General features: G+C 33.5%; 1 protein-coding gene across 1 annotated transcript; it reads left to right on the top strand.

Annotated features, from left to right (window-relative positions):
* Positions 1 to 9,933: 9,933 nt before the first annotated feature.
* On the top strand, positions 9,934 to 11,972 carry LOC101247990 (glucan endo-1,3-beta-glucosidase 12). The gene is made up of 2 exons (XM_004252228.5): positions 9,934 to 11,346; positions 11,814 to 11,972. The coding sequence occupies exons 1-2, from the start codon at positions 10,008 to 10,010 to the stop codon at positions 11,843 to 11,845; spliced, it is 1,371 nt and encodes a 456-aa protein (XP_004252276.2). The 5' UTR covers positions 9,934 to 10,007; the 3' UTR covers positions 11,846 to 11,972.
* The last annotated feature ends 14,458 nt before the right edge of the window (positions 11,973 to 26,430 follow it).

Below are 26,430 nucleotides of genomic sequence, written 5' to 3'. Positions count from 1 at the left end.
AGCACCAAGCTTTGAGGATTAACTTGCTTGATTTCAATTCTTCGGTGGAGGTAGGTTATGGTTTTCATGCTATTCGTAGTAAACTCTTAATAGCGAATGATATGTGTTAGTAGTATTGTAAACCTTCTATATGCTTAATTGTATGCTTGCATGAATGATGTGATTATGTAATTGTGAATAAATAAGCATGATGAAGCTATTGAATCCCACATCTTGAAAAGAAACCCTAATCTACTTTGTTAATGATGATGCCTTGGTATAAAAGAAGGCTTGATGAACGAAAGTGGTGAGATTAGGGGATCAGGTGCCACGTTTCGGTACCAGGATAGAATATGGATCGGGTGTCACGTTCCGACACCAGGATAAAATATGGATCGGGTGCCACGTTCCGGTATCAGGATAGAATATGGATCGGGTGTCACGTTCCGACACCAGGATAGAATATGGATCGGGTGCCACGTTCCGGTACCAGGATAGTATATGAGGATCGGAGTGTCACGTTCCGACACCAGGATAGAATATGGATCGGGTGCCACGTTCCGGTACCAGGATAGAATGAGGATCGGAGTGTCACGTTCCGACACCAGGATAGTATATTGAGGAGCGGAGTGTCACGTACCGACACGAGGGGAATAAAGATAATGAATCTTGAAATATGTTAATATATCCAATCTAATGAACTAAATTCCCAAATGAGTATGATGATGAGGTGTGAGTCCTCATTGATGTGCTTGGTGTTGTAACCAAGGGTTATGGTAACTGTAAATGCTGCATGCTAAGGATATAAGTTGATTTTATGATATTGCTTAATACATACTGTTTTCTATTTTGAGTTGGCCGATGATATCTACTCAGTACCCGTGTTTTGTACTGACCCATACTTTTATTGTTTTTTTCTTATTTATTTGTGGAGTGCAGCAAACGTGCCGTCATCTTCGACTCAACAGTAACTCAAGCCAGTCTTACTACATCGGAAATTCAGGGTGAGCTAATGCTTCTTGCTTGGACTGGATCTTCTTCTTCAAGTCTTGATGCCTTGAACTTCCGGCATGGACTAGCTTCTTATGTATTTTTAGCTTCTTAGAATACTCTTAGTTTAGTAATTTGATTATAGATGTTCTTGTGATGATGACTTCCAGATTTTGGGAATAATAATAGTTATTGATTTTATTAATGAGTTTAAGTCTTCCGCATTACTTTATGTTGATATTACCTTGAAATGTTAAGGTTTAGATTGGTTGGTTCGCTCACATAGGAGGGTAAGTGTGGGTGCCAGTCGCGGCCCGGGTTTGGGTCGTGACAAACTTGGTATCAGAGCATTAGGTTCGTTGGTCTCATCACACAAGAACAGGTCTAGTAGAGTCTTAAGGAACGGTAGGGGGATGCCTTTTACTTTTCCTTGAGAGACTATAAGACTTTAGGAAAATTTCACTCTTTCATTCTTTCTTTCGTGCTACTAAGTGAGTCCAATTGGTATCTAGGCGATACGAATTGGTATCTGACCATCTTCACTCTCTTTCGCAGATGGTTAGAACTAGAGCAACGACTATGCCAACACCAACACCGGCCAGACAAGAAACAACTGAGCCAGCCACTGGGGCTGTGGCTCGAGGAAGAACAGCGGCAAGGGGCCGTGGTAGAGGTCGTGGGAGGACGTCCTCTAGGGGAAGAGGACGAGCGCCTAGCCCATCTGATACTAGGGCAGTGACTCCTCCACCGACTGAGGAAGTAACAAGAGAAGGGGAGGATGGGGAAGCTGAACAAGTGCAGAATGAGGGATTGCCACCCCAACCTACCCCAGAGATGATCAATCAGGTTCTGGCTTATCTTAGCGGGTTATCTGATCAGGGCCAGACACCCCTAGTGTTTTCTGCACCAGCACCTCAGGCTCCAGAGGTACAACATGCGGCTACTATGGCTCCCCGCATGGATGTTCCATTGGAAATAGGCACGTTTCCACGTCTGACTACTGGGCCTATAATGACAAATGATCAGCATGAACTTTTCAGTAAGTTCTTGAAATTGAAACCTCCAGTCTTTAAGGGTGCGGAATCTGAGGATGCTTACGATTTTCTGGTTGACTGTCATGAGCTACTACACAAGATGGGTATAGTAGAACGATTTGGTGTTGAGTTCGTGAGTTATCAGTTTCAAGGGAACGCCAAAATGTGGTGGCGGTCACATATTGAGTGTCAACCAACAGAGGCACCACCTATGACTTGGGCCTCATTCTCTAGCTTGTTTATGGAGAAGTATATCCCCCGAACTTTGAGGGATAGGAAAAGGGATGAGTTCTTGAGCCTAGAGCAAGGTAGGATGTCGGTCAATGCATATGAGGCTAAGTTTCGTGCATTATCCCGGTATGCCACCCAACTGTGTTTCAGTCCACAAGAGCGAATTCGCCGGTTTGTGAAGGGGTTGAGGTCAGAATTGCAGATTTCGGCCTTACAAATAGCGGCAACGACAAAATCCTTCCAAGAGGTGGTAGACTTTGTGATAGAAGTGGAAGGAGTGAAGCCAGACGACTTCATCCCGACATCGACATCAAAAAGGTTTCGAAAGGGAGGTGAGTTTAATGGTGCTTACACTAGAGGATAGGGTTAGGGAAGTTACTCAGTCCGACCAATTCAGTCTTCACTACAGACTGTAGTTGGGGGTCCACCTCCGACCGGTCAACACTTCTCTGAGAGACCTATGCATGAACCCAGAGAGTGCTATGGATGTGGGGAGATTGGACATATTAAGAGATATTGTCCAAAACAGAGTTACAGACCTCCAAATGTTAGAGGTAGAGGTGGTCATGGCAGAGGCCGTTATTCTGGGGGACGTGGTGGTCGAGGAAATGGTGGTCAAAACGGCCGAGGTGATGGGAAAACTGGAGCCACTACATCACAACAAGGTAGGGGCAACAGACAGACTAACGATAGGGCCATTGTTACGCTTTCCCTGGGCGGTCTGAAGCGGAGGCATCTGATGCTGTCATCACAGGTAATCTTTTTGTTTGTGATTGCATGGCTTCTGTATTGTTTGATCCTGGATCCACATTTTCTTATGTATCTTCCTCATTTGCTAATGGTCTAACTTTACATTGTGAATTACTTGATATGCCTATTCGTGTTTCTACTCCGGTGGGTGAGTCTGTGGTAGTTGAAAAGGTGTATAGGTCTTGTTTGGTGAACTTTGTGGGGAGCAACACTTATGTAGATTTGTTTATCTTAGAAATGGATGATTTTGATGTAATTCTGGGTATGACTTGGCTTTCTCCGCAATTTGCGATCTTGGATTGTAATGCTAAAACGGTGACGTTAGCCAAGCCTGGGACAGATCCGTTAGTGTGGGAGGGTGACTACACTTCCAATCCGGTGCGTATCATCTCCTTTCTTCGTGCTAAGAAAATGGTTAGTAAAGGGTGTTTAGCTTTCTTGGCACATCTCAAGGATGACACTACCCAAGTGCCTTCGATTGAGTCGGTTTCAGTAGTCCGTGAGTTTCTGGATGTGTTCCCTGCAGATCTTCCTGGTATGCCACCAGATAGGGATATTGACTTCTGTATCGATCTCGAACCGGGCACACGCCCCATTTCTATACCCCCTTATAGAATGGCTCCCGCAAAGTTAAGAGAGTTAAAGGCACAACTTCAAGAGTTATTGAACAAAGGCTTTATTAGACCAAGTGCATCTCCTTGGGGTGCTCCGGTTTTGTTTGTAAAGAAGAAGGATGGGAGTTTTCGAATGTGTATAGACTACAGACAACTAAATAGGGTAACCATAAGAACAAGTATCCTCTTCCCCGCATTGATGATTTGTTCGATCAGTTACAAGGTGCTTGTGTCTTCTCTGAGATTGACTTGAGATCCGGTTATCATCAATTGAAAATACGGGCAACGGATGTGCCAAAGACTGCTTTTCGAACGAGGTATGGGCATTACGAATTTGTAGTGATGTCTTTTGGTCTTACGAATGCCCCTGCTGCGTTCATGAGCTTGATAAATAGGATTTTTAAGCCATATTTGGACCTCTTCGTGATCGTATTTATTGATGATATATTGGTATACTCAAAGAGCAAGAAGGAACATGAAGAGCATTTGAGAATGATATTGGAAATGTTGAGGGAGAAAAAGCTTTATGCCAAGTTCTCTAAGTGTGAGTTTTGGCTAGATGCAGTGTCCTTCTTGGGGCACGTGGTTTCTAAAGAAGGAGTGATGGTGGATCCTTCTAAGATTGAGACAGTAAAGAATTGGGTAAGACCTACTAATGTGTCAGAAATAAGGAGCTTTGTTGGGTTAGCTAGCTACTACCGCCGATTTGTCAAGGGATTCTCTTCTATTGCTTCCCAATTGACGAACTTGACTAAGCAGAATGTTCCATTTGTATGGTCGGACGAATGTGAGGAAAGCTTTCAGAAGCTCAAGACTTTGTTGACTACCGCACCTATCCTTACCTTGCCAGTAGAGGGTAAGAACTTCATTGTTTATTGTGATGCATCCTATTCTGGTTTGGGTGCAGTACTAATGCAAGAGAAGAGTGTGATTGCTTATGCTTCAAGGCAATTAAAGGTGCATGAACGTAACTATCCGACCCACGATTTGGAATTGGCTGCGGTAGTGTTTGCATTAAAGCAATGGAGACACTATTTATATGGGGTTAAGTGTGAGGTCTACACGGATCATCGTAGCCTTCAGTATGTCTTTACTCAGAAAGATTTAAACTTGAGGCAAAGGAGATGGATGGAACTACTGAATGACTACGACATCACTATTTTGTATCATTCGGGGAAGGCGAATGTTGTAGCGGATGCTCTAAGTAGAAAGGCGGGAAGCATGGGAAGTCTAGCTCACTTGCAAGCTTCTAGACGCCCATTGGCTAGAGAGGTTCAGACTCTAGGTAATGACTTGATGAGATTAGAAGTAAATGAGAAGGGAAGATTGTTGGCTAGTGTGGAGTCAAGATCTTCTTATCTTGACAAAATTAAGGGAAAACAGTTTGATGATGAGAAACTAAGGCGAATCCAAGATAAAGTATTGTGAGGGGAGGCTAAGGAAGCACAAATCGATGAGGAAGGTGTTTTGATAATCAAGGGAAGGGTATGTGTACCCCGCGTCGATGATTTAATCAACACTATTCTGACAGAGGCTCATAGTTCAAGGTATTCTATACATCCGGGTGCAACCAAGATGTATCGTGACCTAAAATAACACTTTTGGTGGAGTAGAATGAAGCGTGATATTGTTGACTTTATTGCCAAGTGTCCAAATTGTCAACAAGTAAAGTATGAACACCAAAGGCCCGGAGGAACACTTCAGAGAATGCCCATTCCGGAATGGAAGTGGGAAAGAATTGCAATGGACTTTGTGGTTGGTCTTCCAAGGACAATGGGTAAGTATGACTCCATTTGGGTGATTGTTGATAGGTTAACTAAATCTGCTCATTTCATTCCGGTAAAGGTGACTTACAATGCAGAGAAGTTAGTCAAGATCTATATCTCAGAAATCGTTCGATTGCATGGGATTCCACTATCCATCATATCAGATAGAGGTACGCAGTTTACTTCTAAGTTTTGGAAAACATTGCAGGCGGAATTGGGTACTAGGTTGGACCTTAGTACTGCGTTCCATCCTCAGACCGATGGTCAGTCTGAAAGGACGATTCAAGTGTTGGAGGATATGCTTCGTGCATGTGTGATAGAGTTTGGTGGCCATTGGGATAGCTTCCTACCCTTAGCGAAGTTTTCATACAATAATATCTATCACTCAAGTATTGATATGGCCCCATTTGAAGCATTGTATGGGAGGAGATGTAGGTCTCCCATTGGTTGGTTTGATGCATTCGAGGTTAGACCTTGGGGTACTGACCTTTTGAGGGATTCGATAGAGAAAGTGAAGTCTATTCAAGAAAAGCTTCTAGCGGCGCAAAGTAGACAAAAAGAATATGCAGATCGAAAGGTTAGAGACTTAGAGTTCATGTAAGGTGAACAAGTCTTGTTGAAGGTTTCGCCCATGAAAGGGGTGATGCGGTTTGGAAAAAGGGGTAAGCTAAGTCCAAGGTACATTGGTCCCTTTGAAGTACTTAAGCGAGTACGAGAGGTGGCTTATGAGTTAGCCTTGCCTCCAGGGCTGTCCGGAGTACATCCGGTATTCCATGTGTCGATGTTGAAAAGATACCATGGGGATGGAAACTACATTATCCGTTGGGATTCAGTTTTGCTTGATGAGAACTTGTCTTATGAGGAGGAGCCTGTTGCTATTTTAGATAGAGAAGTTCGCAAGTTGAGGTCAAGAGAGATTGCATCCATCAAGGTGCAATGGAAGAATCGACCCGTTGAAGAAGCCACTTGGGAGAAGGAGGCGGATATGCGAGAAAAATACCCACATCTGTTTACAGATTCAGGTACTCCTTTTCGCCCTTGTTTTCCTTCTTTTGATCGTTCGGGGACGAACGATGGGTAAATTGGTATCTATTGTAACGACCTGTTTAGTCGTTTTGAGCAGCAGATTTTATTCTGGAAAAATAGGCTGAGGCGACGGACCCAACGACGGACCGTCAGGGGCACGACGGACCGTCGCTGGGTCTCGTTTCAAAACACTTAGAAAATCTGAAAATTGGGTACTGAAAATCGACTCTCTGAACTTCGTAACGGAGGGGCAGGACGGACCGTCACAGGTGTGACGGACTGTCACAGGCCCTTCACCCAAAATCAAGTTTCTGAACTATGCGACGGACAGCAGGACGGACCGTCGCAGGCGCGACGGCCCGTCACAGCTTGCGTAATCCCAGTTGGAGTCGAATTTCTGGTTAAGTTTTAAAGGGGCGTTTTGGACTATTCCTGCTATAATTATATATTTCGTGGGTTTATATTAATAACTCAAATTCTTGGGGGTTAAAAGAGGTAACCTTAAGTTAATTAGTGGGGTATTATTGCCATCTTTTATTCTTAATTATATACTAATTTGGGTAAAAGAAAGAGGGTTTGAATAAGAAAACAGAAAGAACAAGAAGGGAGAGAGAGAAACGATCGAGAGAAGAGGAAAGCACCAAGCTTTGAGGATTAACTTGCTTAATTTCAATTCTTCGGTGGAGGTAGGTTATGGTTTTCATGCTATTCGTAGTAAACTCTTAATAGCGAATGATATGTGTTAGTAGTATTGTAAACCTTCTATATTCTTAATTGTATGCTTGCATGAATGATGTGATTATATAATTGTGAATAAATAAGCATGATGAAGCTATTGAATCCCACATCTTGAAAAGAAACCCTAATCTACTTTGTTAATGATGATGCCTTGGTATAAAAGAAGGCTTGATGAACGAAAGTGGTGAGATTAGGGGATCGGGTGCCACGTTTCGGTACCAGGATAGAATATGGATCGGGTGTCACGTTCCGACACCAGGATAAAATATGGATCGGGTGCCACGTTCCGGTACCAGGATAGAATATGGATCGGGTGTCACGTTCCGACACCAGGATAGAATATGGATCGGGTGCCACGTTCCGGTACCAGGATAGTATATGAGGATTGGAGTGTCACGTTCCGACACCAGGATAGAATATGGATCGGGTGCCACGTTCCGGTACCAGGATAGAATGAGGATCGGAGTGTCACGTTCCGACACCAGGATAGTATATTGAGGAGCGGAGTGTCACGTACCGACACGAGGGGAATAAAGATAATGAATCTTGAAATATGTTAATATATCCAATCTAATGAACTAAATTCCCAAATGAGTATGATGAGGAGGTGTGAGTCCTCATTGATGTGCTTGGTGTTGTAACCAAGGGTTATTGTAACTGTAAATGCTGCATGCTAAGGATATTAGTTGATTTTATGATATTGTTTAATACATACTGTTTTCTATTTTGAGTTGGCCGATGATATCTACTCAGTACCCGTGTTTTGTACTTACCCCTACTTTTATTGTTTTTTTCTTGTTTATTTGTGGAGTGCAGCAAACGTGCCGTCATCTTCGACTCAACAGTAACTCAAGCCAGTCTTACTATATCGGAAATTCAGGGTGAGCTAATGCTTCTAGCTTGGACTGGATCTTCTTTTTCAAGTCTTGATGTCTTGAACTTCCGGCATGGACTAGCTTCTTATGTATTTTTAGCTTCTTAGAATACTCTTAGTTTAGTAATTTGATTATAGATGTTCTTGTGATGATGACTTCCAGATTTTGGGAATAATAATAGTTATTGATTTTATTAATGAGTTTAAGTCTTCCGCATTACTTTATGTTGATATTACCTTGAAATGTTAAGGTTTAGATTGGTTGGTTCGCTCACATAGGAGGGTAAGTGTGGGTGCCAGTCGCGGCCCGGGTTTGGGTCGTAACATTATATACAAATTATTGAAGTTAGTATATATTAACTTTATATATTATTGGAGTATATAAAAAGTTATTTAGAAACTTGTATATAATGTCACGTTTAACTAATATATTCATGTACATATATAAATATACAAAAAAGGTAAGTTCATATATATATACAAATTTTTTTTGAATTTGAACGTTTAGCTTAAAAAAAGGGACGTTTCCCTAAAATTGTGGCATTATCTAAATTTATTGTTAGCATATTTAACGCTTCAGTTAAAAACCATTTTTTAAAATATAATTGTATAAATAAAAAAAACATTATATACAAAATTAAAGATACCTAAAATAACTAAACTATACTCATATAAAGTAATTAGGTAAACTATACCTATATAATGTTATTTAATCTAATAAGTTTGCCATATATGAAATTTTCCCTTTATTTTTTAGTTTGTTTAAAAAAGAATGATCTCTTTTCTTTTTTGGCAATATTTTAACTTTAATTTTTTACGTGATATGTTTAAGACCATAAGATTAGAGGACATTTTGGTACATTTGGCCTAATTTTAATTTAGAAGCACAAGATTAAAAAATTTTCTTTCTTTTGTTAAACTCCGTTCCAAATCAAACTAGGTCATTCTTTTTTAAACGGAGCAAATAATATTTAATTATTATCAATTATTTTTTACTCATAGGCAAGTTTACTTGTAATTCAAATTATACTATAAATAATATTTAATAAAGAATAGATCTCATCGGTACATAAATTACTTGATGGACGTAATAGATCAAATTATAACCTCTATAAATTGGTTCTCCCTCCATCCACTAAAATTATCATATATTCTCTACAATGATTTCTTTGCTGACGATTATAATATCGTAAAATTAGGACAAAAAGATAGATTATCGATTATCATATTTAAAATCCTAATATTACGTATATAGGAGTATTTAATCTTACAAATAATAGATTCCGTCGTCACTTCAACTAGCTAGCTGGATGCAGAATGGGGCACGGGTTTCGATGTAATCAGATCGCCTCGACTTTGCGAAGCACCTTTTTTTTGACATTTTTGTCTTTGCAGCTACACCATTTCAAATTGAGCCGGATTTACCTCCTGCGAGAATCATAATTGTGTGTCACTACTTTTGACAAATTACACATTTTTTTAAATAAAAGATGACCCACTACTTTGACTTAATTTCACTACACCACATCACACGTACAGTAGACATTAAATTATGTAATAGTTTTTTAAAAAATATATATATTATAGGTTTTAGTTCGGTGTTTGATATATATATTGAAGTGCTTTCCTTTAGAATGAGTTGATTTTGAATGAAAACAACTTTCATCGGGGATGGATATCGAGTCTGAATTGACTATACTTGAGTTCGCACGTTATAGGATTTCATCTTGAGAAAAAATATTTTTTATCAATATTTTTTTCTTACTCGAGGCTCGAATTCAGTACATCTAGTTAAGGGAAGAACCACCAACAATCATGTAATTTTATTACTTTCTACATTTCAATTTATTTGTTTTTTTAAATAAAATATTTTTTAAAAAAATAATTTAAGATATTAGTTATTATAATTTTTAAATCATTATGTTTGAATTTATGTTACATAGTAGAATATTTCCTCATACTTAATTAAAACTACATTCCACTCCCCATTAGGGCAACCTCTACCATGTCTCTCTTTTGTACTCTTGTCTTATCCCTCTTCATTCTCCTCTCTCTTATTAACTACGATGTTCATGGTGTCGGAATAAACTATGGGACTATCGGAAACAACCTCCCTTCACCAAAAAAAGTAGCTCAACTACTTCAATCCACAATCTTCGATAAAGTTAAGATCTACGATACCAATCCTGAAATCCTTGAAGCTTTCTCCAACACGGGCATTGATCTCATTGTTGCGGTTGAAAATTCCCAAATAAAAAACTTAAGCGAAAATCAATCCAATGCAGATAAGTGGTTCGTTACGCGTATATTACCTTTTATTCCTTCCACTTCCATCGTCACCATTGCCGTTGGAAATGAATATTTAACCGATGATCAATTATTAGATCATAACGCTTTGTTCCAAGCAATGCAAAATCTGCATTCAGTTTTACTATCACGCGGATTAAACCGCAAAATTAAAGTGTCTACGCCACATAGCATGGCTGTTCTTGCTTCTTCATTTCCACCATCGTCGTCTACATTTGCTACCACTCTCCTTCCTGTTATGACTTCTATTGTCGCGCTTTTATCTGATACAAATTCACCTTTCATGATTAATGCTTATCCATATTTTGCATACCGGGACAATCCCAGTATGGTTAATTTGGAGTACGCGTTACTAGGTAACACGTCTGGGGTACGTGACCCTAAAGGTTACGTCTACACTAACATGCTAGATGCACAAATTGATGCGATTAGGTCAGCAATCAATGCATTGGGATTTGGGAATCAGACTATTCAAATATTGGTATCAGAGTCAGGATGGCCATCGAGAGGAGATACATCTGCAACTAATGAAAATGCTAGAACTTATAATACGCGATTAATTCAACGTGCTCAGTTGAATAAAGGTACTCCGATGAGCCCTAAAGATCGGATCGATGTGTTTGTGTTTGCGTTATTCAACGAAAACAAGAAACAAGGAGGAGTTAGTGAGAGGAATTTTGGGATTTTCAACGGTGATGGAACGAAGGTTTATGATGTGGATTTGAGTTGTGAATTTTGTAGTAATGAAAAATTTGGAGGGAAAATAGAGTCGTCTTTGTTAAGTAGTCGTGGACCTTCAGTTTGGTGTGTGGCTAAGCCACATGCGGATGAGAAGGTAATACAGGCTGTGCTCGATTTCTGTTGTGGGCCCGGGGGCGTAGACTGTAGAGAAATACATGAAAATGGGGACTGTTTTCAACCTGATAAAGTTTACGCCCATACATCCTACGCGATGAACGCGTATTATCAGATGCATGGGCGGAATTATTGGAACTGTGATTTCAAAGGAACTGGTCTTGTTACATTCAGTGATCCAAGTAAGTATATATATATATACACATTTGGCATTGTGTTTCTTAGTATACATATATGCACATTTAGTTGGAATAGTAAACTCACAATTGGTAGAGTCTAATATTTGTGCTGAGATCAGATAAGGGTGTAAACAAGTAATCGTTTAAAACTTGTTTATAAAAACTGAACTAGTAGACACATACGTACTATATGACATATTACACATAAGATATCATGTATGTTTTCGTATTTGTTCAACTTTATACAAGTTTAAGTATATATTTCTGCACAATAAAAATATAAATATCAAATAAAGTCAACTTAAATGATATGTTTATGTATCATGCCTAAATAAAAGTATTGCTAGCTATTTTTATAGTGTGAAGAATTATAGAGAGCATTCGAAATTTATTAGTTTGTAAATAAAATATTTTTCTAAACATTTTATTCTAATATATAAATAAAATGTTTTGCTTTTGTCTTTAATCAGGTTATGGAAAATGCTTCTATTCTCATCAGTGACATGGAATCAAAAAAAGGAAGGGGTGTGTGATGAAAGCCTTTAATTTGTTACTCTTGAACTATAGTATGACAATTTTATGTAATTCCCCGACCATCATGAATTAAAGTTTCTCTTTTTTGACTAGAATTTTAACCCCACCATAATATAATTTATAATTTCACTGCAGTAGTGGGGATATTTTTTCCCACCAACAAACTACTGAAGTCATTTAATTTACTTACACACCAACTCAAAAAGTTGGGGTCCTTTAAAATGATTTAAATTTGATTATAATGTGCAATGCGCAATAAATATGAGAAAATCTACTTTGACAACAAAAGTTAGAATAAGCTCTCCCTAAAATTAGCATAAATTTGTATTATCAAATATTCTCCGTTAAAAAAATAATGTTATAACATAACTGATAACAATTAATAATAATAAATAATAATATATATAAGAGAAATGCATTAGCCAGGCATTCTTTCACTTTAATTTAATTTAATTTTGATTTTTTTTTCTTCTTCTTTTGGACGTTATTTTTGATTTTTTTTAAACATTTTTTTTGTTAATTTTCTATTATTATTATTTATTTATTTTAAATCCTTATCTCAACCACAATTCCCTCAACAATATTTCAAACTAAAACCTAATCCAACTCTATTACTATCCTTTTAATTAGCACCAAACTCTCAGCCAAAAATATTATAAGAACACGTTCAGTTGAGAAGAAAAGAAAATATATAGAAAAAGACACAGATACACATACACAGATACAGAGAAGAAAAAAAAGATATAGAAAAAGACACAGATACAAAGAAATACAGAGAAGAAGAAAAAGATATAGAAAAAGACACAGATACACAGATATAAAGAAATACAGAGAAGAAAAGAAAAGATATAGAAAAAGACACAGATAAAGAGAGGAAAAGAGAGATATAGAGAAAAAAATACAGAGAGAAATATAGAAAAAGAACGAGTAATTTCTTTTGAGAATTAGGTTAGAGTTAGAGAATTGATCGTGATTCTGAATTCGTGGATAACAGCTCGCTTTTTTCGTATCAATTTTTGCAGCGAGGTAACTATAATTTCTCGCATGATCTAAATAATATTATTTCTATGAAAAGTTGATTTCAATAGCATGAAATACTTCAAATCACATGTATTATATTGATTATTGCTACGTTGTTATTATTATTATGTTTTTTTTAGATCGATTTTGCAATATTATGTCGCATATTGAATTATTGAATTTAACCATATTAATAGTCTTTCCGTCCATTTTCACTTTAGAAGATTTTGTTGAATTTATTGTAGACTTGTTAGATTAGGATATATAAATAATCAGTAATTTTTTTTTATCTAAGTAGAATTGAAAATTTCATCTAGAGATTCATGATAAAATAGTAATAATTACTATTAATAATTAAAAAAAGAAAAAAATTAAGAAATTGTATAAAGAGAACATAAGAATAAAAAATAAAAAATAAAAAATAAAAAAAACAACAAGAAAGCATAAAACAAAAAAAAACAAAAAAAAAGACAACGAAAAAAAAAGAATGAAAAAATAACAGATTTTTTTTTAAAAAAAAAGAAACAGAAAAAAAACGTGGAAAAAATGAAAAAAAAATAAAAGAGGAAAAGAGAGAGAAACAGACTTATAAAAAACAAAAAAAATATATATATAAAACACAAAAAAAAGAAGAAGAAAGAGAAGCAGAATAAAAAATAAAATAAAACAAGAAATAAAAAATAATGAATGAAAAAAGAACATAACAAAAAAGGGTAACAAAAATTATTTAAAATAATAAAAAAAAGGGAGAAAAAGTTAAATTTTATAAAATAATAATAAAATAAAAAAATTTAATAAAACATAAAGTTAAAAAAAATAAAAGAAAAAAGAAAGGAAAATAGAAATAAAATAATAAAAAAAAATTAACAAAAACGTAAGTTTTTTAAAAAAATAAAGTAAAAAAAAAAACAGAAACAGAAAATTAAAAAAAAAGTGAAAAAAGAAAAACGTGGAAAAATGAAGAATCGAAAAAAATGAGAAGAGAAAAGTGGAATAAAAAAAAATATAAAAAAAAATATAATTATTAAAGAAAAGGGTAAAAATAAATTTAAAAAAAAAAGAACGTAAAAAAGAAGATTTAAAATAAACTTTCACAAAGTAAAACAAATATTAAAAAAAAAAACAAACAAAAAAAACTCTAATAAACACAAACAGATTGTTGTTTAAAAAAATACAAAAATAAAAAAATAAAAAAGGTAACTAAAAACGTGCAAAAGGAAAAAATAAAAATAAAAAATTAAAATAAAAGAAAAACTTTTTTTAAAAAAAAGAAATCGTTTAAATCTCGTTAGATTTTTTTTTTACTAGAATTAACTATAAATTTCATAAAATTTATCTCTTATTTTAAATCTATTTTTTTTTAAAAAAATACAATTCTAAATTAACTTGAACTCTAAAAATCTTTTCCGTACACAAATTCTAATTCCTAACTATTAAACACCTATATAAATTCTACACATAATAACATTAAATATATATATATATATATACATACAAAAAAATGTAATAAATAAATAATAATAATAATATAATAAATAAATAAATATGAGTGTTTCAAATTTTGAATAATATATATACATACATACAAAAAAATGTAATAAATAAATAATAATAATAATAAAATAAATACTAAATAATAAATAAATAAATATGAGTGTTTCAAATTTTGAATGGACACAAATCGAAAATAATAAAATAGTTTTAATTAGATTTAAAATAAATAAGACGATTTTTAAAAGGTTTAAAATAAATGAGAGAATAAAGTAAAATAACAATTTTATTATTAAGTTTAAATAATACAATGTCCAAAAATTAAGTTAAGTCATACTAAAGTTAATAAAGCGACCGTGCCAGAACCACGGGACTCGAGGGGTGCCTAACACCTTCCCCTCGGTCAACAGTATTTCTTACCCGAATTTCTAGTTCGCAGACCAATAAAAAATAGAGTAAAATTTTCTTTTGATTAGGGATTTAAAAAAGGTGACTTGGAACACCAAAACTCAATTTCAAGTGGCGACTCTAAATAATAATTATCCCTTTTCAAAATGTCACTTTAATTGAAAAAAACTCTTTTTCTTTCAAAAAATAAAATAAAAAAATTTGAGAGAAAAAAAAGGGGCGTTACAGATGGCGACTCCGCTGGGGATTAACTAGAATTCGAGCTTTAAATATTAATTTATATAGGACTATGACTTATATATTTACACTTTTTGGATATTGTATTTATTTTAACTTAATATGCTAATTGTTTATTTATTTAATGTTTTAATAGTATTTGAATTGCTTCTTTCCCGAACCATTCTGAGTCTTCAATAAAATATGATGACAATTGCAACTATGCACCCCACGAAGTCAAGATAGCCAGTGGATCTTCGGTCCATGGTGAAGGATAAGTAGTCACACCATTTTAGGATAGGGAGCACCCATGCACAAAGCCGGAAAGCGCTGCTACCGGTACGTTGCTACTCCCTCACTCGAGTTGTCCGCTCGTTTTACAACCAGTCTAGATATCTTACCTTAGTAGAATTGAAACATACATACATGAAATCCTTACTAAGTTCCGATTTATTTGCATTGTGTGGATGTAACTTAGCGGAATTTAGCATAGGGGCCCAATTTGACTAAGACAGATATCTATCCGTGAGACCATCATGTGCATTTTTTGTGCTACTTGTTGCATCATGTGAAGACTGTAACAAAATGTTGACCGGCTTTAGGATAATCGACTAAAGAAATAAATATCTATTTTCTACCCATTTTCAACCAATGATGCAAAATAAACAAATTAAACACATATATATACATACACACCTAATCCTCAATTTTATTTTTCACTTTTATTAAAATAATAAATATAATAATATTAATAATATATATATATATATATATATATATATATATATATATATGTCTTTTAAATTGTACATATAAGAAATTTTAAAAGTTTTCTTATATCACTTTAAACGAAGAAAAGAGTTGCATTTGTCAACAAATTTCAATTTGAACGAACTACGCACACTTGATTCTCACCTTGATGAGATACGTAGGCAACCTTCCTTGGTTCGGTGATCCTTATTTAAAAAAATTAAAAAATTTTAAAAAATATCTTAATTATTATTTAAAAATAAAAAAAATGAATCAATATGTGTATATATTAAAAAGGGAATTTGTCCTTAAGAAAAAAAAACATATTTTTACTTATATTTTGGAACTACGTTAGACCTGATTCTTGTTTTAACAAGACACGTAGGCAACCTTATTGTGAGGTTCGGTCCAACCGAGAAAAAAAAATCCTAAAAATTCTAGTCACATAAACTGGGGCAAAAAAAAAGATTTTTTTCTTTGACTTAGTTGGTAACAACATGCTTAGGATTATGCATAAGAAAAAAAAAGTGTTAAACTATTTGATAAGACAGATCAACTTTGTTGTGACCTATAGACTTCTATTGGCATTTCTCAATACATTTATGTCATACTTGAAAAATTATCTTGATTAAAGTTTATGGATAAAATAAATTTGACCTCATTGTTTCAAATGCATTGTGTGGTGAGCTTTAGACGTAAAATTCAAAGTCATGATTTTGCTGATCTAGAACTTGGCCCAAATGTTGGTTGAGACGAATTTTTGAGCAACATTTAACTTGAGAAAGGATTATAGGCTTTCTTTGAATCGATTGTGCCTTTCAAGCCTACCAAATGATATGTTATCCATAGAATTTCCATTTTGAGCCTTGATGTTTTTATTTGAATAGCCACATCTTAGCATATACATTTTGAGTGTACAAATGCACTGATTTCTTTGTCTTACCTCCTTGAGCGCACTATGAAATATCTACATAACATCAAAGACCTAAGTTGGGTAACAATGTGAAAAAGACCAAATATGTCAAAAAAAAAAGATAGAATGAAAAATGAAAAAAAAATGTCCAACAAAAAGGAGATGAAATAAAAAAAATGAAGAGAAAAAAATGAAAAAGACCTTAAAGAAAACAAAGGTCAAATGCAAGAATAAAAAAAAAATATTGAAAGCATTGTGCAAATTCTAAGGAGGAAATAGTCACTATATCCCAAATGAATATCCTACCTTTCCCTAATACTACATTACAAGCCAATGACAAGTCCTATTTGATCTCATTTTTTATGTTCTCATATTAATGGATGCTTACATGAGGGCCAAGCATATGGTATCTTAATCTCATGCATTGAATATCTTTTTGAGTGTGAGTGACTTTCAAAAATGTCCTACGATCTAAATCATTATATAGTGTGAAGTAGGACTTTCATATATTGAGAGTGCATTTGAAATATGAGGATACGAATAATTTTATCCCTTAATTTTGGCAAGATAAATTGATCTTGTAATTACTTAAATATATTTGAGATACAATTTGAAACTATATGAATTACTCAAAGTTGACCTCAAATTTATTTAAAAGTCGTTGAATGTAGTTCATATGCATAATACTAATTGTTGGTACCAACTAAAGTCAAAGCATTATCAAACATGAACTAATTCTTTTTCCAATTTTTTCATTATATTTCTAAACATAAATAAAAAAAAGAAAAATATTTTTTATACGTTCGACCTGATTCCTGAGAGGATACGTAGGCAACCCTTCATTGAGGTTCGGTCTAATCACTCAATAAAATAATGATCATGATATTTTAAATCTCCAAGGGTTGAAACATGACACTGTAGCATATGATATGTTATAAAAAAAAATAAGAGGATCTTATGAGTGAAAACTTTCACGAGAACAATAAGACGACAATGAAAAGATAAGAATGTCAACTTGGTAAAAAATCACGAATGACACCATTTATCAAATAAAGACATTTCGTCTTGGCATGAGCACAATCAAGATAAAGTTATAGACTTAAAGAGCTATAAAGACAAATCGTGCAAAGTAATTTGCTAAGAGACAAACGTCGCGATGGTAAGTTTTTGAATCCTTATCTCTCATATAATATGCAAAAAAAAAAGAATTATTTTTGTTCTTAATAAAATCGGGGGCATTTTATTTTATTTTTAAATTGGTCAATGTACTAATAAAAATAAAATAAAATAATATTAAAAAATAATAATATAAGTAAAATAACCCCTATCCTATTTTTCATTTTTTCACAAGCCACAATAACCCTTGGTTTCATATAGGGCACAATAACCCCTATCCTATATTTTCATGTCTTCAAAGGGCACAATAACCCCTCGTTGCATATAGGGAACAATAACCCCTATCCTATTTTTCATCTCTTCACAGGACACAATAACCCCTAGATTGCATATAGGGCACAATAACCCCTATCATTTTCTTTCTTCACAGAGCACAATAATCCCTGTATTGCATATAGGGCACAATAACCCCTATCATTTTTTTCTTCACAGGGCACAATAACCACTGGATTGCATATAGGGCACAATAACCCTATCATTTTTTTCTTCACAGGGCACAATAACCCTTGGATTGCATATAGGGCACAATAACCCCTATCATTTTTTCTTCACAGGACACAATAACCCCTGGATTGCATATAGGGCACAATAACCCCTAGCATTTTTTTTCTTCACAGGGCACAATAACCCCTGGATTGCATATAGGACACAATAACCCCTATCATTTTTTTTCTTCACAGGGCACAATAACCCCTGGATTGTGTATAGGGCACAATAACCCCTATCTTTTTTTTTCTTCACAGGGCACAATAACCCCTGGATTGCATATAGGGCACAATAACCCCTATCATTTTTTTCTTCACAGGGCACAATAACCCCTGGATTGCATATAGGGCACAATAACCCCTATCATTTTTTTTCACAGGGCACAATAACCCCTGGATTGCATATAGGCACAATAACCCATATCATTTTTTTTCTTCACAGGGCACAATAACCCCTGGATTGCATATAGGGCACAATAACTCCTATCATTTTTTTTCTTCACAGGGCACAATAACCCCTGGATTGCATATAGGGCACAATAACCCCTATCATTTTTTTCTTCACAGGGCACAATAACCCCTGGATTGCACATAGGGCACAATAACCCCTGTCATTTTTTTTCTTTCTTCACAGGGCACAATAACCCCTGGATTGCTATAATATAGGGCACAATAACCCCTATCATTTTTTTTATGTCTTCACATGACACAATAACCCATGGTTGCATATATGACACAATAACCCCTATCATCATTTTTATGTCTTCACAGGGCACAATAACCCCTGGATTGCATATAGGGCACAATAACCCCTATCATTTTTCTTCACAGGGCACAATAACCCCTGGTTGCATATAGGGCACAATAACCCTTATCATTTTTTTCTTCACAGGGCACAATAACCCCTGTATTGCATATAGGGCACAATAACCCCTATTTTATTTTTCATGTCTTCATAGGGCACAATAACCCCTGGATTGGATATAGGGCACAATAACCCCTATCATTTTTTTCCTTCACAGGGCACAATAACCCCTGGATTGCATATAGGGCACAATAACCCCTATCATTTTTTTTCTTCTTCACAGGGCACAATAACCCCTGGATTGCATATAGGGCACAATAACCCCTATCATTTTTTCTTCACAGGGCACAATAACCCCTGTCATTTTTTTTCTTCACAGGGCACAATAACCCCTGAGTTGCATATAGGGCACAATAACCCCTATCATTTTTTATGTCTTTACATGGCACAATAACCCATGGTTGCATATAGGGCACAATAACCCCTATCATCATTTTTATGTCTTCACAGGGCACAATAACCCCTGGATTGCATATAGGGCACAATAACCCCTATCATTTTTCTTCACAGGGCACAATAACCCCTGATTGCAATTTGGGTACAAAACTCCCGTTGTCTTATTTTTTATTTTTTTTACATTTTGTAATAAGTTGTAAAAACATTATTTTTTTATTATTAGTATAGACTTTCATAGCTTTCATCAATAACTCACAAAATTTTCTAGTGCAAACTAGGTAGAAAATTTTGTTTTGTGTGCAGATTTCTACATAGTACACAAATTTGCAGTTCAAAAATAATAGAATTCATCTTTTCAAGAAAATAAGTTTTCAAGAATATCATGCGGAAGAACGTCAGTAGCTGAAGTCAAGTCATGAAGTTTCAAGTCTTAAACTCAGAAGTCCAGAGCAAAGTTCGGAATAGATGAACCTACCCAAAGAGGGTGAAGCGATATCTGAGAATCCAAAATGAAGACTTAGCACTATCGAAATAGATAGGATTTCATATCTTTCCTTCTGCATCTTATTTTTTTTATGTAATAGCTGGAGCTACGAACCGGAATCTCGACAAAACCTCACTCGACTACCTAACTCATTGGAACTACGCCTGACTCCTTATCATCTCAACATAGGATAGGTAGTTTTTAAAAGTTAGGACACAGTCAAACCTCTTCTCTACTATAAATTTTTCGCATAAATATTTCAGTAAAAAATTAGTCACATTGTTCACGTCTTTGCATGAAAACTCTTCATGTTTTCAAGCAAAGAGGGGCATACTGTGAACACCTAATTTTTTACCAAAATATAAAGAGTCAAACATCAATTTTAAAAAAAAGGGTTATATTTAAAATAAATAAAAAATAAATAAATTGTGTAAATTACTTTAATGATAAAAATTATGAATTTATGGTATTTGTTTTAAATCTTAAACTTTTAATTAGTTTAAAAATAATGGTAGAAGAAGAAAAAAAAGGAGAGTCCTAAATATTCAAATTACCTTCCCCTTATCCTAATTATTCCCAACTTTCTAACTTATTTTACTCTCATCCCATTAATTTTGATTTTTTCTTCTTCTTTTTTTGGACGTTACTTTTGATTTTCTTTTAAACATTTTTTTTGGTTAATTTTCTATTATTATTATTTATTTATTTTAAATCCTTATCTCAACCACAATTCCCTCAACAATATTTCAAACTAAATCCTAATCCAACTCTATTACTATCCTCTTAATTAGCACCAAACTCTCAGCCAAAAATATTATAAAAACACGTTCAGTTGAGAAGAAAAGAAAATATATAGAAAAAGACACAGATACACAGATATAAAGAAATACAGAGAAGAAAAAAAAGATATAGAAAAAGACACAGATACACAGATATAAAGAAATACAGAGAAGAAAAGAAAAGATATAGAAAAAGACACAGATACAGAGAGGAAAAGAGAGATATAGAGAAAAAAATACAGAGAGAAATATAGAAAAAAAACGAGTAATTTCTTTTGAGAATTAGGTTAGAGTTAGAGATTTGATCGTGATTCTGAATTCGTGGATAACAGCTCACTTTTTTCGTATCAATTTTTGCAGCGAGGTAACTATAATTTCTCGCATGATCTAAATAATATTATTACTATGAAAAGTTGATTTCAATAGCATGAAATACTTCAAATCACATGTATTATATTGATTATTGCTACGTTGTTATTATTATTATGTTTTTTTTAGAACGATTTTGCAATATTATGTCGCATATTGAATTGTTAAATTTAACCATATTAATATATTTTTCCATCCATTTTCACTTTAGAAGATTTTGTTGAATTTATTGTAAACTTGTTAGATTAGGATATATAAATAATAAGTAATTTTTTTTTTATCTAAGTAGAATTGAAAATTTCATCTAGAGATTCATGATAAAATAGTAATAATTACTATTAATAATTAAAAAAAAAGAATTTTTTTTTGAAAAATTGTATAAAGAGAACAAAAGAATAAAAAATAAAAAATAAAAAAAACAACAAGAAAGCATAAAACAAAAAAAAACAAAAAAAAAACAACGAAAAAAAAAGAATGAAAAAATAACAGATTTTTTTTTCAAAAAAGAAACATAAAAAAAACGTGGAAAAAATGAAAAAAAAAAAAGAGGAAAAGAGAGAGAAACAGACTTATAGAAAACAAAAAAAAATATATATATAAAATTAAAATAAAATAAAAACACAAAAAAAAAGAAGAAAGAGAAGCAGAATAAAAATAAAAATAAAACAATGAAAAAAGAACGTAACAAAAAAAGGTAACAAAAATTATTTAAAATAATAAAAAAAGGGAGAAAAAGTTAAATTTTATAAAATAATGATAAAATAAAAAAATTTAATAAAACATAAAGTTAAAAAAAAAATAAAAGAAAAAAGAAATAAAATAATAATTAAAAAATTAACAAAAACGTAAGTTTTTTTAAAAAATAAAGTAAAAAAAAAAAAAAACAGAAACAGAAAATAAAAAAAAAGGGAAAAAAGAAAAACGTGGAAAAATGAAGAATCGAAAAAAATGAGAAGAGAAAAGTGGAATAAAAAAAAATAAAAAAAATATAATTATTAAAGAAAAGGGTAAAAATAAATTAAAAAAAAAGAACGTAAAAAAGAAGATTTAAAATAAACTTTCACGAAGTAAAACAAATATTAAAAAAAAAACCAAAAAAAAAACTCTAATAAACACAAACAGATTGTTGTTTAAAAAAATACAAAAATAAAAAAGGTAACTAAAAACGAGCAAAAGGAAAAAATAAAAATAAAAAATTAAAATAAAAGAAAAACTTTTTTTTAAAAAAAGAAATTGTTTAAATCTCGTTAGATTTTTTTTTTACTAGAATTAACTATAAATTTCATAAAATTTATCTCTTATTAAATCTATTTTTTTTAAAAAAAAATACAATTCTAAATTAACTTGAAATCTAAAAATTTTTTCCCTACACAAATTCTAATCCCTAACTATTAAACACCTATATAAATTCTACACATAATAACATTATATATATATATATATATATATATATATATATATATATATATATATATATATACAAAAAAATGTAATAAATAATAATAATAATAATAAAATAAATACTAAATAATAAATAAATAAATATGAGTGTTTCAAATTTTGAATGGACACAAATCGAAAATAATAAAATAGTTTTAATTAGATTTAAAATAAATAAGACGATTTTTAAAAGGTTTAAAATAAATGAGAGAATAAAATAAAATAACAATTTTATTATTAAGTTTAAATAATCAATGTCCAAAAATTAAGTTAAGTCATACTAAAGTTAATAAAGCGACCGTGCCAGAACCACGGGACTCGAGGGGTGCCTAACACCTTCCCCTCGGTCAACAGTATTTCTTACCCGAATTTCTAGTTCGCAGACCAATAAAAAATAGAGTCAAATTTCCTTTTGATTAGGGATTTAAAAAAGGTGACTTGGAACACCAAAAACTCAATTTCAAGTGGTGACTCTAAATAATAATTATCCCTTTTCAAAACGTCACTTTAATTGGAAAAACTTTTTTTCTTTCAAAAAATAAAATAAAAAAATTTGAGAGGAAAAAAAGGGGCGTGACAGTATGGTTGGTGAACATGTTGTTTAATAGATAGCTAGAGGAGTTATCTAGTTATTTATTAGTAGTAATAAATAGATAGATATGATAAACAAATGTTATGTGTATTTTTATAAAATATAAAAGTTTAGATAATTTTTAAATTTCTTAAAACTCCCAAAAACTTATTTTCTTTTTTTTAGTATTTGAGAACTTGGAATTTTTGGCAAATACTTTTGCCAATCTATGTTAGCAAACGTCATTTTACTAGTTTTCCGAAATATTCTCGAGGTCAAACAGATCAAAATGATTTAAATTTAATTATAATGTGTAACAGCAATAAATATGAGAAAATCTCTGTTGACGACAAAAGTAGAATAAGCTCTCCCAAAAATTAACATTTTCTAAAATTTGTGAAAAAATATGATCCATATATGAGTAGAGCAAAAAATAAAAATTGCAAAAATTATCGTGATAAACATGATGATCGTGCGATATCATATCACGATATAGAATCATGAGATGAAATCAATGTTTGAGCATGCGATTTGGTGCAGATTTCATATTCTCCAAAAATCATGATATGTGAATTGCATATCATGATTTGAGATTTTTCAAATACAAAAGATTATCCACAAATTTATATTTTGTTAACACAATCCCACATTATATTAAATATTATTATACTACAATTTATATTCAATTTTTTCTTTATTGAATTAAAGTTTGATCAATTAAAGTTAGATAAAATAATTAATTAAGTGGAGAACAAACAACTTTGTAATAATTTATTATATGATTTTATAATTATTTTTTGTTTATTTGATTAAGACTGAATAAACAATTGGAACTATTTTAATAGTTTTTTCAATTTATGAGATTCTTATATTTATGAGAAAATAGACAACACAAAAATTCCATGTCACATGTTCAAATAAAACTTTAACTTCGTCTCATAATTTCATATTATAATACCATATATATCATAATTTTATATCACATGACCAAACACCCTTAATTCATGCTAGTAATTAATTACTAAAGTTGAAAAATTTGTTCTGATTCAAAACTATAACTCCATTCATTCATGAATTTGACAAAAAAAGTTAATTGAAATATATTTAATATAACGGAATATAGTTGGGAGTAATAAAAAAATAAAGAAAAGGATAGAAAATCCAAAAACATTTTTATAACTCGCAAGTTGTAAGTACAGATATATGTACTTAACCCGCTGAGTTATATTTAAATACCATCAATGGAATTTTAAGAGAATTCATATTGTTGGGCTATAATAATAATATGTTTGGTAGTCATATTTTTTGATTCAATTGTGTAATAATCTTTAATGAAATTAATGAAAGAAACTTTTTTATAGAGTTTTAATTCAAATACAAGATGAGGCGAGAAACAATAAAGAAACTACTTAATAAAGTTCAGGTGCAGATTCATGTATAGACAAGAAAATATTAGTTGATTCCTCCTTGTTTGTTTTTAATAGGATTAACTATAATTAATAATAATAATTATGTGACTCATGTGTAATTACTTATTCATGTTTTCTCTATATATACAGGATGTACACCTCTTTATTAATAAGACTCATTATTCTATCATGGTATCAGAGAAAGGGTTAAACTCTTCCGAAACCTAAAACTCTTCTTCTTCTTCTTGTCGATCAAATAAAAAAAATTCTTCGACACATTCTGCTTCTTCTCATAAAACATAGCAGCCGATCCCCTTGCAACTCTTCCCTTCGGCGTGAAATTGCTTCTTCGCAATCTTCACAATCTCATCCCAGAAAAATTAACTGATCATAATTATCCGGCTTGGTCGAATAGCGTCAAGACGGCGCTTTCCGCCAATCTTCTTCTTAGTTGGGTCTACGGTATCGGAACAGTGCCGCCCATCAATGTTACCGTCACGGACAGATGGTACGACCTCGACGGAACCAAATCCCGCTCATATGTCGTGGGCTCTTGTTGATGCTTAAGTTCATGCCTGCCTTCTCGTCGTGATTAGCCCGCAAATTCAGAAGTATGCTCGTGGTTTTACTACCTCTGGGGATCTTCAGAATGCTCTTGCTACCCGCTTCAACTCCTTATCAACAACCCATGTTTTCTAGTTGCGAGACCATCTACACACCCTCCGCAAGGGCACTCGCACCATGGTCCAATATCTGGATGAAGCAGCCTCGATTATTTTTTATCTTGATGCCCTCAATGAACTTGTTCCCGAACGAGATGTCATCAATGCTGTTGTTCGGGGCTTGCCTACCGAATTTTCCTCTCTAAAACAGCACATCCGCTATCACGACGGCCCACTCACATCAATCAAATATCGGGCTGGTTGAATGCAGAAGAACTAAATCTTTCCATGGAATCCAAATTGGCCCTCGCTGACTCGACAGCTCAGGCAACCCACACTGCACTTTACATGGCTGGGCAGCGTGGTGGCGGACGTCAAGGCAGACGCAGTGCACACCGTGGCAGAGGCAGAGGACGACATCAATCACTCGGCCAAGGTAGCACTTCTGGCCACACCAGACCTGACCAAGACAGCAGACGCTGAGGCAACAGTTTTTCGTCAAGTCGTGACAAGCCTCTGAGTCAAATATGTGACAAGCGCGGACACGCAGCTCGTGTGCGTTGGTATCGCTACGATGAGCAGTCCGTTTCTGCACCATCCGGCGGAACTCGTGCGATGCATGCATCCACAAGAAACTCTTCCAGTTATTGGTATCTGGATGCTGGTGCAAATTATCACGTGACGCCTGATTACTCTCAACTCCATAACCCGACTTCCTATTCTGGCGCCGACATAATCACTGTAGGTAACGGTCAATCTTTACCCATCTCCAATACAGGTTACGGCTACGTTTACACCCCCACATGTACTTTCTCATTGTCCACGTTACATCACGTCCCATCCCTAACATCCAACTTTCTGTTTGTCTATCTATTTACCAAAGAAAATAACTGCACTCTTCTTTTTAATGCCCATAATTTTCACATAGTGGACAATTTAACCAAAAAGATCCGGTACAAGGGCCGCTGTGAGCAAGGTCTATACACTCTTCCTTCCAAGCTATCTGCGTCAATATCACCTTCTTCGGTTGCTCATCAAGCCATTCGTTCCTCTACCTGGCACTGCAGACTTGGTCATCCATGTGCCGAAGTTACTAAGTCCATTATGTGTGTCTTAGGT

The sequence above is a fragment of the Solanum lycopersicum genome, chromosome 12 (genome assembly GCF_036512215.1).
Source record: "Solanum lycopersicum chromosome 12, SLM_r2.1".
NCBI classification, from domain to species: domain Eukaryota; kingdom Viridiplantae; phylum Streptophyta; class Magnoliopsida; order Solanales; family Solanaceae; genus Solanum; species Solanum lycopersicum.
This window is presented reverse-complemented; position numbering and strand designations above follow the sequence as displayed.

Bases quoted from the DNA above. Each gene is read 5' to 3' on its own strand.
- LOC101247990 (XM_004252228.5), top strand. From the start codon at position 10,008: ATGTCTCTCTTTTGTACTCTTGTCTTATCCCTCTTCATTCTCCTCTCT. The intron at 11,347-11,813 runs GTAAGTATATAT...GTCTTTAATCAG, and splicing joins TGTTACATTCAGTGATCCAA to GTTATGGAAAATGCTTCTAT.